This window comes from Nerophis lumbriciformis, linkage group LG20, assembly GCF_033978685.3.
Source record: "Nerophis lumbriciformis linkage group LG20, RoL_Nlum_v2.1, whole genome shotgun sequence".
In the NCBI taxonomy this organism is placed as follows: domain Eukaryota; kingdom Metazoa; phylum Chordata; class Actinopteri; order Syngnathiformes; family Syngnathidae; genus Nerophis; species Nerophis lumbriciformis.
The window spans coordinates 1,519,588-1,533,463 of record NC_084567.2 but is presented as its reverse complement, the minus strand read 5'-3'; the positions used below and the strand labels follow the sequence as shown (position 1 = coordinate 1,533,463).

The 13,876-nt window shown below is 41.3% G+C and overlaps 1 protein-coding gene across 2 annotated transcripts; it reads left to right on the top strand.

The window, feature by feature from the left end:
• The first annotated feature begins 8 nt into the window (after positions 1-8).
• LOC133619141 (noelin-like) lies at positions 9-13,767 on the top strand. Of its 2 annotated transcripts, XM_061980047.2 has the most exons (6): positions 9-395; positions 549-719; positions 9,119-9,274; positions 9,566-9,776; positions 9,840-9,946; positions 10,011-13,767. In XM_061980047.2, the coding sequence occupies exons 1-6, from the start codon at positions 150-152 to the stop codon at positions 10,671-10,673; spliced, it is 1,554 nt and encodes a 517-aa protein (XP_061836031.2). In that variant the 5' UTR covers positions 9-149; the 3' UTR covers positions 10,674-13,767. The 2 variants fall into 2 exon arrangements, with proteins under 2 accessions (XP_061836031.2, XP_061836032.1); XM_061980048.2 differs by lacking the exons at positions 9-395; positions 549-719 and adding an exon at positions 5,856-6,054.
• The last annotated feature ends 109 nt before the right edge of the window (positions 13,768-13,876 follow it).

Below are 13,876 nucleotides of genomic sequence, written 5' to 3'. Positions count from 1 at the left end.
TCAACCTCGGCGAAACACTTCCTGTTTGAGACTAGGACTGTGGCACGCATACGTGTGTGTTAGAGAGAGAGAGAGAGAGAGAGAGAGAGCGTAACCAATGGCAACAGCCCGTCTGCCCCAACGCGGGCTTCCATTTGGAGCCAGTTGCCATGGTAACGCCGCCTTCTGTGTGTGAGCCTTTTAATTTGAGGAAGGGAACATGTTACTGCCGCACCATGCCCCTCCCCCGCAGATGCATGACATCATCACACACACACACACACACACACACACACACTGTGGCGGCGCGTGACCGAAGACGAGCGAGGAAGAAGACGAAGACAAGGATGGAGTCTGAGGAGAATCTGGTCCAGTCCTTCCTGCTGCTGCTGCTGCTGGCCGCCTCCTTCACTCTGGTCAGATTCCTCTCTCTTCTTTCTTCTCACGCTACATTTTGTCTGCGTGTGCTAAATATAGCCGCTGAAAAGAAATAGTCTCTTCCCAGCATGCATCACTCGCGCTGCTAACACGCCGACGTTTTTTACGCTTGCATGGCGGCGGGCGCGCAGGTGGGCCCGGCGGCCCCCCGGGACCAGGAGCGGGCCCAGGAGGACCAGTGGCACGTGTTCAGCTCCGCCCAGGACGCGGCGGGCCGCTGCGTGTGCACGGTGGTGACCCCGCAGGACGGCCTGTGCTCCAGGGACACTCGCGGCAAGCAAGTGCGCCACCTGCTGGAGAAGGTATGGGAACTACACCTCGCACGCTAACTTTGTGGCTGGGAGCTTATAGCATTCACTGTAAGAACAATGGCCCTGGCTTTTAGCTTGAAAAAGATGTAGTAGCGGTTTTACAGTACAGTGAATATAACAACTACCGTATTTTCCGCACTATAAGGCGCACCGGATTATTAGCCGCACCTTCTATGAATTACATATTTCATAATTTTGTCCACCAATAAGCCGCCCCGGACTATAAGCCGCGCCTACGCTGCGCTAAAGGGAATGTCAAAAAAACAGTCAGATAGGTCAGTCAAACTTTAATAATATATTAAAAACCAGCGTTCTAACAACTCTGTTCACTCCCAAAATGTACGCAAATGTGCAATCACAAACATAGTAAAATTCAAAATAGTGCAGCGCAATAGCAACATAATGTTGCTCGAACGTTAATGTCACAACACACAAAATAAACATAGCGCTTACTTTCTGAAGTTATTCTTCATTCGTAAATCCTTCGTCTTCGGTGTCCGAAGTGAAAAGTTGGGCAAATTTACGATCCACTGGCAGATGTTGGCGTCGTCTGGCGCTGCCTACTCGTCTTAGTGAAGGTGTGTTCGCCTTCTGTCTTCCATTGTTCCCACGCAGTTAGCAGTCTAGCTTCGAATGCCCTGTTGACACCAATATCTAGCGGCTGGAGGTCTTTTGTCAATCCACCCGGAATGACGGCGAGTATTGAATTACCCGGTAAGCGTGTCTCTCAATGTGCTGTTATGAGCCAGCAAATATAACAACTACACTACCCAGCATGCAACGATAGTTACGAGCATGCGCGGTAGCCCTGAGAAGTTCCCACGCAGTTAGCAGTCTAGCTTCGAATGCCCTGTTGACACCAATATCTAGCGGCTGGAGGTCTTTTGTCAATCCACCCGGAATGACGGCGAGTATTGAATTAAGCGTGTCAGCGTGTCTCTCAATGTGCTGTTATGAGCTAGCAAATATAACAACTACACTACCCAGCATGCAACGATAGTTACAAGCATGCGCGGTAGCCCTGAGAAGTTCCCACGCAGTTAGCAGTCTAGCTTCGAATGCCCTGTTGACACCAATATCTAGCGGCTGGAGGTCTTTTGTCAATCCACCCGGAATGACGGCGAGTATTGAATTAAGCGCGTCTCTCAATGTGCTGTTATGAGCTAGCAAATATAACAACTACACTACCCAGCATGCAACGATAGTTACGAGCATGCGCAGTAGCCCTGAGAAGCGATGTTGTATGCTGGGAGTTCGAATGTGGTTATGAGCACGCTGTGAGAAAACGTTGAGAACTCAGTTAACACGCCTCGTCTGCATTATTTATAATTAGACAGACAACACACTTAATAGGAGCCATTTGGGGTCTTTACATAAACACACAAATGGAAATGAACCGTCACATATCCCAGCATGCACCGCGCGCTTCTTCTACGGGGAAAAAAGATGGCGGCTGTTTACCGTAGTTGCGAGACCTAAACTTTATGAAAATGAATCGTAATAAAGCGCACCGGGTTATAAGGCGCACTGTTAGCTTTTGAGAAAATTTGTGGTTTTTAGGTGCGCCTTATAGTGCGGAAAATACGGTATTACATTACATTACATTACATTACTATTACATTTACAGTAAACAACATCATTTTGCCGTAAAGCTGAGTCAGCAAAAATCTTTTGTACAAATAAAAGCAGAAATGTCTAAACTGACTAACACACACGGTCAAATGTTAACGACCTCAAATCTATGGAACTGGTTTTCACTGTTGAAAAACTGTACCACACACACACATCGATATACAGACACACAAATTAAAACACACGCACAAATTGAAATACAAACACACAAATTAAAACACACACATCGAAATACAGACACAAATTAAAACACACACACAAATCAAAATATGGACACAAATTAAAACACTCACACAAATCAAAATACAGACACACAAATTAAAACACACACAAATCAAAATACGAACACACAAATTAAAACACACACATCAAAATACAGACAAATTAAAACACACACACAAATCAAAATATGGACACAAATTAAAACACTCACACAAATCAAAATACAGACACACAAATTAAAACACACAAATCAAAATACGAACACACAAATTAAAACACTCACACAACTCGACAAACAGACACACACATTAAAACACACACAAATCGAAATACGGACACACTTATTAAAACACACACAAATCAAAATACAGACACAAATTAAAACACACACAAAAATTGAAATACAGACACACAAATTAAAACACTCACAAAAATCGAAATACAGACACACTAATTAAAACACACAAAAATCAAAATACAGACACACAAATTAAAGCACACACAAAAATTGAAATACAGACACACAAATTAAAACACACACACAAATCGACGAACAGACACACAAATTAAAACACACACAAATCGAAATACAGACACAAATTAAAACACTCACAAAAATCGAAATACGGACACACTAATTAAAACACACAAAAATCAAAATACAGACACACAAATTAAAACACACAAAAAAATTGAAATACAGACACACAAATTAAAACACACACACAAATTAAAACACACACACAAATCGACATACGGACACAAATTAAAAAACACACAAATCAACATACGGACACACAAATTAAACCACACACACACACACATATATCAAAATATGGACACACAATTTAAAACACTCACAAAAATCAAAATACAGACACACAAATTAAAACACACACAAATCAAAATAAGAACACACAAATTAAAACACTCACACAAATCGACGAACAGACACACAAATTAAAACACACACAAATCGAAATACAGACACACAAATTAAAAAACAGACACACAAATTAAAACACTCACAAAAATCGAAATACGGACACACTAATTAAAACATACAAAAATGAAAATACAGACACACAAATTAAAACACACACAAAAATTGAAATACAGACACACAATTTAAAACACACACACAAATCGACATACGGACACAAATTAAAAAACACACAAATCAACATACAGACACACAAATTAAACCACACACACACACACACATCAAAATATGGACACACAAATTAAAACACTCACAAAAATCAAAATACAGACACACAAATTAAAAAACAGACACACAAATTAAAACACTCACAAAAATCGAAATACGGACACACTAATTAAAACACACAAAAATGAAAATACAGACACAAATTAAAACACACACAAAAATTGAAATACAGACACACAATTTAAAACACACACACAAATCGACATACGGACACAAATTAAAAAACACACAAATCAACATACAGACACACAAATTAAACCACACACACACACACACATCAAAATATGGACACACAAATTAAAACACTCACAAAAATCAAAATACAGACACACAAATTAAAACACACAAATCAAAATACGAACACACAAATTAAAACACTCACACAAATCGAAATACAGACACACAAATTAAAACACACACAAATGGAAATAAGGACAAGCAAGTGCGCCACCTGCTGGAGAAGGTATGGGAACTACACCTCGCACGCTAACTTTGTGGCTGGGAGCTTATAGCATTCACTGTAAGAACAATGGCCCTGGCTTTTAGGTTGAAAAATGGGTTTTACAGTACAGTGAATATAACAACTATTACATTACATTACATTACATTACTATTACATTTACAGTAAACAACATCATTTTGCCGTAAAGCTGAGTCAGCAAAAATCTTTTGTACAAATAAAAGCAGAAATGTCTAAACTGACTAACACACACGGTCAAATGTTAACGACCTCAAATCTATGGACCTGGTTTTCACTGTTGAAAAACTGTACCACACACACACATCGATATACAGACACACAAATTAAAACACACGCACAAATTGAAATACAAACACACAAATTAAAACACACACATCGAAATACAGACAAATTAAAACACACACACAAATCAAAATATGGACACAAATTAAAACACTCACACAAATCAAAATACAGACACACAAATTAAAACACACACAAATCAAAATACGAACACACAAATTAAAACACTCACACAACTCGACAAACAGACACACACATTAAAACACACACAAATCGAAATACGGACACACTTATTAAAACACACAAAAATCAAAATACAGACACAAATTAAAACACACACAAAAATTGAAATACAGACACACAAATTAAAACACTCACAAAAATCGAAATACAGACACACTAATTAAAACACACAAAAATCAAAATATGGACACACAAATTAAAACACTCACACAGCGAAATACAGACACAAATTAAAACACACACAAATCGAAATACGGACACACAAATTAAAAGACTCACACAACTCAACAAACAGACACACAAATTAAAACACACACAAATCGAAATACGGACACACTAATTAAAACACACAAAAATCAAAATACAGACACACAAATTAAAACACACACAAAAATTGAAATACAGACACACAAATTAAAATGCAGACACACAAATTAAAACACACACACAAATCCAAATACGGACACACAAATTTTCCTGAGGGAACTCTCCTGAAGGAATCAATAAAGTACTATCTATCTATCTATCTATCTATCTATCTATCTATCTATCTATTAAAACACACACAAATCGAAATACGGACACACAAATTACAACACTCACAGAAATCGACAAAAGGACACACAAATTAAAACACACAAAAATTGAAATAAAGACACACAAAGTAAAACACACACAAATCAAAATACGGACACACTAATTAAAACACACAAATCAAAATAGGACACACAAAACACAAAAATCGAAATACGGACACACTAATTAAAACACACACACATTGAAATACAGACAAACAAATTAAAACACACACAAATCAAAATACGGAAACACTAATTAAAACACACAAATCAAAATACGGACACACAAAACACACACAAAAATCGAAACATGGACACACAAATTAAAACACACACACATATTGAAATACAGACAAACAAATTAAAACACACACAAATCGAAATACGGACACACTAATTAAAACACACATCAAAATACGGACACACAAAACACAAAAATCGAAATACGGACACACAAATTAAAACACACACACAAATTGAAATACAGACAAACAAATTAAAACACACACACAAATCAAAATACGGACACACTAATTAAAACACACAAATCGAAATACGGACACACAAAACACACACAAAAATCGAAATACAGACACACAAATTAAATCACACACAAATGGAAATAAGGACAAGCAAGTGCGCCACCTGCTGGAGAAGGTATGGGAACTACACCTCGCACGCTAACTTTGTGGCTGGGAGCTTATAGCATTCACTGTAAGAACAATGGCCCTGGCTTTTAGCTTGAAAAAGATGTAGTAGCGGTTTTACAGTACAGTGAATATAACAACTATTACATTTACAGTAAACAACATCATTTTGCCGTAAAGCTGAGTCAGCAAAAATCTTTTGTACAAATAAAAGCAGAAATGTCTAAACTGACTAACACTTACGGTCAAATGTTAACGACCTCAAATCTATGGACCTGGTTTTCACTGTTTTACTGTACATTGAAAAACTGTACCACACACACACATCCATATACAGACACACAAATTAAAATACACCCACAAATTGAAATACAAACACACAAATTAAAACACACACATACACAAATCAAAATATGGACACACAAATTAAAACACTCACACAAATCGAAATACAGGCATACAAATTAAAACACACACAAATCAAAATACGAACACACAAATTAAAACACTCACACAAATCGACGAACAGACACACAAATTAAAACACACACACAAATCGACACACGGACACAAATTTAAAAAACACACAAATCAACATACGGACACACAAATTAAACCACACACACGCACAAATCGAAATACGGACACACAAATTAAAACACACACATATTGAAATACAGACACACAAATTGAAACACACACAAATCAAAATACGGACATGCTAATTAAAACACACACACAAATCGACGAACAGACACACAAATCGAAATACGAACACACAAATTAAAACACTCACACAAATCGACGAACAGACACACAAATTAAAACACACAGAAATCGAAATACGGACACACTAATTAAAACACACAAAAATCAAAATACCGACACAAAAATTAAATCACACACAAAAATTGAAATACAGACACACAAATTAAAACACACACACAAATCGACACATGGACACAAATAAAAAAAAAACACAAATCAACATACGGACACACAAATTAAACCACACACACACACACAAATCGAAATACGGACACACAAATTAAAACACACACACATATTGAAATACAGACACACAAATTAAAACACACACACAAATCAAAATACGAACACACAAATTAAAACACTCACACAAATCGACGAACAGACACACAAATTAAAACACACACAAATCGAAATACGGACACACTAATTAAAACACAAAAATCAAAATACCGACACAAAAATTAAATCACACACAAAAATTGAAATACAGACACACAAATTAAAACACACACACAAATCGACACACGGACACAAATTAAAAAAACACACAAATCAACATACGGACACACAAATTAAACCACACACACACACACACACATATCAAAATATGGACACACAAATTAAAACACTCACAAAAATCGAAATACAGACACACTAATTAAAACACACAAATCGAAATACGTACACACAAAGCACACACAAAAATCGAAATACTGACACACAAATTAAAACACACACAAATCGAAATACAGACACACAAATTAAAAAACAGACACACAAATTAAAACACACACAAATCGAAATACGGACACGCTATTTAAAACACACATACAAATCGATGAACGGACACACAAATTAAAACACACAAATTGAAATACAGACACACAAATTAAAACACACACACAAATCCAAATACGGACACACACATTTTCCTGAGAGAACTCTCCTGAAGGAATCAATAAAGTACTATCTATCTATGTATCTATTAAAACACACACAAATCGAAATACGGACACACAAATTACAACACACACACAAACTAAAACACACACACAAATTGACATACGGACACAAATTAAAAAACACACAAATCGACATACGGACACACAAATTAAAACACACACACACAAATCAAAATATGGACACACAAATTAAAACACACACACAAATTAAAACACACACACAAATCGACATACGGACACAAATTAAAAAACACACAAATTACATACGGACACACAAATTAAAACACATACACACACAAATCGAAATACGGACACACAAATTAAAACACACACACATATTGAAATACAGACACACAAATTAAAACACACACAAATCGAAATACGGACACGCTAATTAAAACACACACACAAATCGACGAACGGACACACAAATTAAAACACACACAAATTGAAATACAGACACACAAATTAAAATGCAGACACACAAATTAAAACACACACACAAATCCAAATACGGACACACACATTTTCCTGAGGGAACTCTCCTGAAGGAATCAATAAAGTACTATCTATCTATCTATCTATCTATTAAAACACACACAAATCGAAATACGGACACACAAATTACAACACTCACACAAATCGACAAACGGACACACAAATTAAAACACACAAAAATTGAAATAAAGACACACAAAGTAAAACACACACACAAATCAAAATACGGACACACTAATTAAAACACACAAATCGAAATAGGACACACAAAACACAAAAATCGAAATACGGACACACAAATTAAAACACACACACATATTGAAATACAGACAAACAAATTAAAACACGCACAAATCGAAATACGGACACACAAATTAAAACACACAAATCGAAATACGGACACACAAAAATCGAAATACGGACACACAAATTAAAACACACACACATTTTGAAATACAGACAAACAAATTAAAACACACACAAATCGAAATACAGACACACAAATTAAAACACACAAATCGACATACGGACACACAAATTAAAACACACAAATTGAAATACAGACACACAAATCGACATACGGACACACAAATTAAAACACACACACAAATCGAAATACGGACACACGAATTAAAACACACAAATTGAAATACAGACACACAAATTGACATACGGACACACAAATTAAAACACACACACAAATCGAAATACGGACACATGAATTAAAACACACAAATTGAAATACAGACACACAAATCGACATACGGACACACAAATTAAAACACACACACAAATCGAAATACAGACACACAAATTAAAACATACATTGTTGACGCGACGCAGGTGCTGAACATGAGCCGGTCCATCGAAGTCCTGGACCAGCGCACGCGGCGAGACCTGCAGATGGTGGAGAAGATGGAGGCGGAGCTAAAAGGCTTGGAGAACAAGTTCAAGCAGGTGGAGGAGGGGCATGAGAGCAACGCGGCCCGGCAGTACCAGGTGAGTGCTCACTCTCTCAACCACCGAGCTAAAAGCCACCAAGCAAAAACTCTTCAAGTTGCCAGGGACTGAGGTTTGGGTACCTGAGCCGAGCACCAGGTGAGTGCAGCGGTCCAGCACTCAGTCTCTCGAACCCGGGGCGGCGGCATGAGAGGCGAGCGTGCTGACTACCGAGCTAAAAGCTATCAAGTGAAACTCTTGAAGTTGTCAGGGACTGAGGTTTGGTTGCACGAGCTCAGGGGGTTCTCTGTGAAGAACCTGGGCGGGTACTGACCAGAACCTGGTGCTCAGTCCATCAAGGTGAAGATGGAGGAGCTGCGGCCGCTCATCCCGCTGCTGGAGGCCTACAAGGCGGACGCCCTGCTGGTCAGACGCTTCAAGGAGGAGGCGGCCAACGTGACGGCGCTGCTGCAGGACCAGCTGGGAGCCCTGGACTACCAGGACCTGCACGGCCGCGTGGCGAGCCTGGAGGAGCGGCTGAGGGCCTGCATGCAGCGGCTAGGTGAGCTGGCGCTCGGCGTCCGGCCGGCGACCTTCACTTGACCCGTGCGCTCTGCTTTTCTAGCTTGCGGGAAGCTGACCAGGATCGCGGAGCCGGTCACCATCAAGACCTCGGGGTCCAGGTTCGGCTCGTGGATGACGGACCCGCTGGCGCCGGCAGGGGACAACCGGGTAAGTTGGCAGGTGGCGTTAGCCGAGCGAGCGCCGCATCATTTCGCCGTCTGCTCTGCCGCAGGTGTGGTACATGGACGGTTACCATAACAACCGCTTCGTCCGGGAGTACAAGTCCGTGCAGGACTTCATGACGAGCGACAACTTCACCTCGCACCGCCTGCCCCACCCCTGGTCCGGGACGGGTCAGGTGGTCTACAACGGCTCGCTGTTCTTCAACAAGTTCCAGAGTCACACGCTGATCAAGTTCGACTTGAGGTCGTCGCTCATCAGCCGCTCGCGCCAGCTGGACTTTGCCGGCTACAACAACATGTACCACTACTCCTGGGGGGGGCACTCCGACATCGACCTGATGGTGGACGAGGGCGGGCTGTGGGCCGTCTACGCCACCAATCAGAACGCGGGGAACATCGTGCTCAGCCAGCTGGACCCCGACAGTCTGCAGGTGGTCCGCAGCTGGACCACCAACCATCCCAAGCGCAGCGCCGGCGAGGCCTTCATGATCTGCGGGACTTTGTACGTCACCAACGGCTACTCGGGCGCCACCAAGGTGTACTACGCCTTCGCCACCAACTCCTCCACCTACGAGTACATCGACGTCCCCCTCGGCAACACCTATGGTCACCTGTCCATGCTGGACTACAACCCCCGAGACCGGGCGCTCTACGCCTGGAACAATGGCCGCCAGGTCCTCTACAATGTCACGCTCTACCACATCATACAGTGACACGCTATGACGTCATCGTCACGCCCTACCACATCATACAGTCACACGCTGTGACGTCATCGTCACGCCCTGCCACATCATACAGTCACACGCTGTGATGTCATCATCACGCTCTACCACATCATACAGTGACACGCTATGGCGTCATCGTCACGCCCTACCACATCATACAGTCACCAGTCACACGCTGTGATGTCATCATCACGCTCTACCACATCATACAGTGACACGCTGTGATGTCATCGTCACGTCACACTCTACCACATCGTACAGTGACACACTATGATGTCATCACGCCCTACCACATCATACAGTGACACGCTGTGATGTCATCGTCACGCTCTGCCACTTCATACAGTGACACACTATGATGTCATCATCACGTCACACTCTACCACATCATACAGTGACACACTATGATGTCATCACGCCCTACCACATCATACAGTGACATGCTGTGATGTCATCGTCACGCTCTACCACTTCATACAGTGACACACTATGATGTCATCATCACGCCCTACCACATCATACAATGACACACTATGATGTCATCATCACGCCCTACCACATCATACAATGACACACTATGATGTCATCATCACGTCACACTCTACCACATCATAGTGACACACTATGATGTCATCATCACGCTCTACCACATCATACAATGACACACTATGATGTCATCATCACGCTCTACCACATCATACAGTGACACACTATGATGTCATCGTCATGTCACGCTCTACCACATCATACAGTGACACACTATGATGTCATCATCACGCCCTACCACATCATACAGTGACACACTATGATGTCATCATCACGCCCTACCACATCGTACAGTGACACGCTGTGATGTCATCGTCATGTCACGGGGCGGTATAGCTCGGTTGGTAGAGCGGCCGTGCCAGCAACTTGAGGGTTGCAGGTTCGATCCCCGCTTCCGCCATCCTAGTCACTGCCGTTGTGTCCTTGGGCAAGACACTTTACCCACCGTGCTCCCAGTGCCACCCACACTGCTTTAAATGTCACTTAGATATTGGCTTCCACTATGTAAAGCGCTTTGAGTCACTTGCGAAAAAGCGCTATATAAATGTAATTCACTTCACTTCACGCTATACCACATCATACAGTGACACCCTATGACGTCATCGTGTCACACTATGATGTCATCATCACGTCACACTGTACCACATCATACAGTGACATGCTATGATGTCATCATCACGTCACACTGTACCACATCATACAGTGACATGCTATGACATCATCATGTCACACTCTACCACATCATACAGTGACATGCTATGATGTCATCATCACGTCACACTGTACCACATCATACAGTGACATGCTATGATGTCATCATCACGTCACACTCTACCACATCATACAGTGACATGCTGTGATGTCATCGTCATGTCACGCTCTACCACATCATACAGTGACATGCTATGACATCATCATCACGTCACACTCTACCACATCATACAGTGACATGCTATGACGTCATCATCACGTCACACTGTACCACATCATACAGTGACATGCTATGATGTCATCATCACGTCACACTCTACCACATCATACAGTGACACGCTATGACGTCATCATCACGTCACACTCTACCACATCATACAGTGACACCCTATGACGTCATCATCACGTCACACTACCACATCATACAGTGACATGCTATGATGTCATCATCACGTCACACTCTACCACATCATACAGTGACATGCTATGATGTCATCATCACGTCACACTGTACCACATCATACAGTGACATGCTATGACATCATCATGTCACACTCTACCACATCATACAGTGACATGCTATGATGTCATCATCACGTCACACTCTACCACATCATACAGTGACATGCTGTGATGTCATCGTCATGTCACGCTCTACCACATCATACAGTGACATGCTATGACATCATCATCACGTCACACTCTACCACATCATACAGTGACATGCTATGACGTCATCATCACGTCACACTGTACCACATCATACAGTGACATGCTATGATGTCATCATCACGTCACACTCTACCACATCATACAGTGACACGCTATGACGTCATCATCACGTCACACTCTACCACATCATACAGTGACACCCTATGACGTCATCATCACGTCACACTACCACATCATACAGTGACATGCTATGATGTCATCATCACGTCACACTCTACCACATCATAGTGACATGCTATGATGTCATCATCACGTCACACTGTACCACATCATACAGTGACATGCTGTGATGTCATCGTCATGTCACGCTCTACCACATGACACAGTGAAACGCTATCACGTCATTGTGTCAAGCTCTACCACATTACACAGTGACATGCCATGAGGTCATCATCGTGTCTCGCTCTACCACATCAATGTTACATGGTATGATGTCATGATCACGTCACAGCGTCACTATGTCACGCTCTACCACATTGTACACTGGCACATTAAAATGTTATCATCGCAGCACGCTCTAACACAACATAGAGTGTCATGCTATGATGTCATCAGCACGTCACGCTCTACCACATGTAAGAGTACCTCGCTATGATGTCATCATCACGTCATGACATCATCACGCCACGCTCTGACGTCTGCCCTTGCACACCATATAGGGAGATATTATGATGTCGTCATCACGTCATGGCATCCACTAGTGACGTGATTGCGTCACGCTCTAACACGTCACATATTAGCCCATGGTCACATGACTCTGACATTCCATAAACATTTAGTGAGATTTTTGTACACATTTCGGTCACGTGACTGGGTGGTGTCACGTGCGTGAAGTTAGCACTAAAGGTGTGTGTGTGTGCGCGCGTGCGTGTGTGTGCGTGTGAAATAACGACTAGCTAGCAGCAATACAAATGTTTCCAATTGAATCTTTGCGAACAACGCTGGACCTGCCAAGGTCACGTGTTCATTCAGGAAGTACTTATATGGTCATTGTTAGTGTAACCGACGATTTATAACTTATTCTCTTAGTGACAACTCTTTTTCTATTCGACTTGTCAGCTGAAAAGTGCGTGGAATAAAGTTCAATAATCAACTTGATGGACTAGTTTCGTACAAAAAAAACAACGTCAAATCTCAGGTTCGTGTTTTTTAACGTCTTTATTGTAAAGTCATCAAAGAGACAATAAAAGTAGAATATGAGA

Bases quoted from the DNA above. Each gene is read 5' to 3' on its own strand.
- LOC133619141 (XM_061980047.2), top strand. From the start codon at position 150: ATGGTAACGCCGCCTTCTGTGTGTGAGCCTTTTAATTTGAGGAAGGGA. The intron at 396-548 runs GTCAGATTCCTC...GCGGGCGCGCAG, and splicing joins TGGCCGCCTCCTTCACTCTG to GTGGGCCCGGCGGCCCCCCG. The intron at 720-9,118 runs GTATGGGAACTA...GACGCGACGCAG, and splicing joins TGCGCCACCTGCTGGAGAAG to GTGCTGAACATGAGCCGGTC.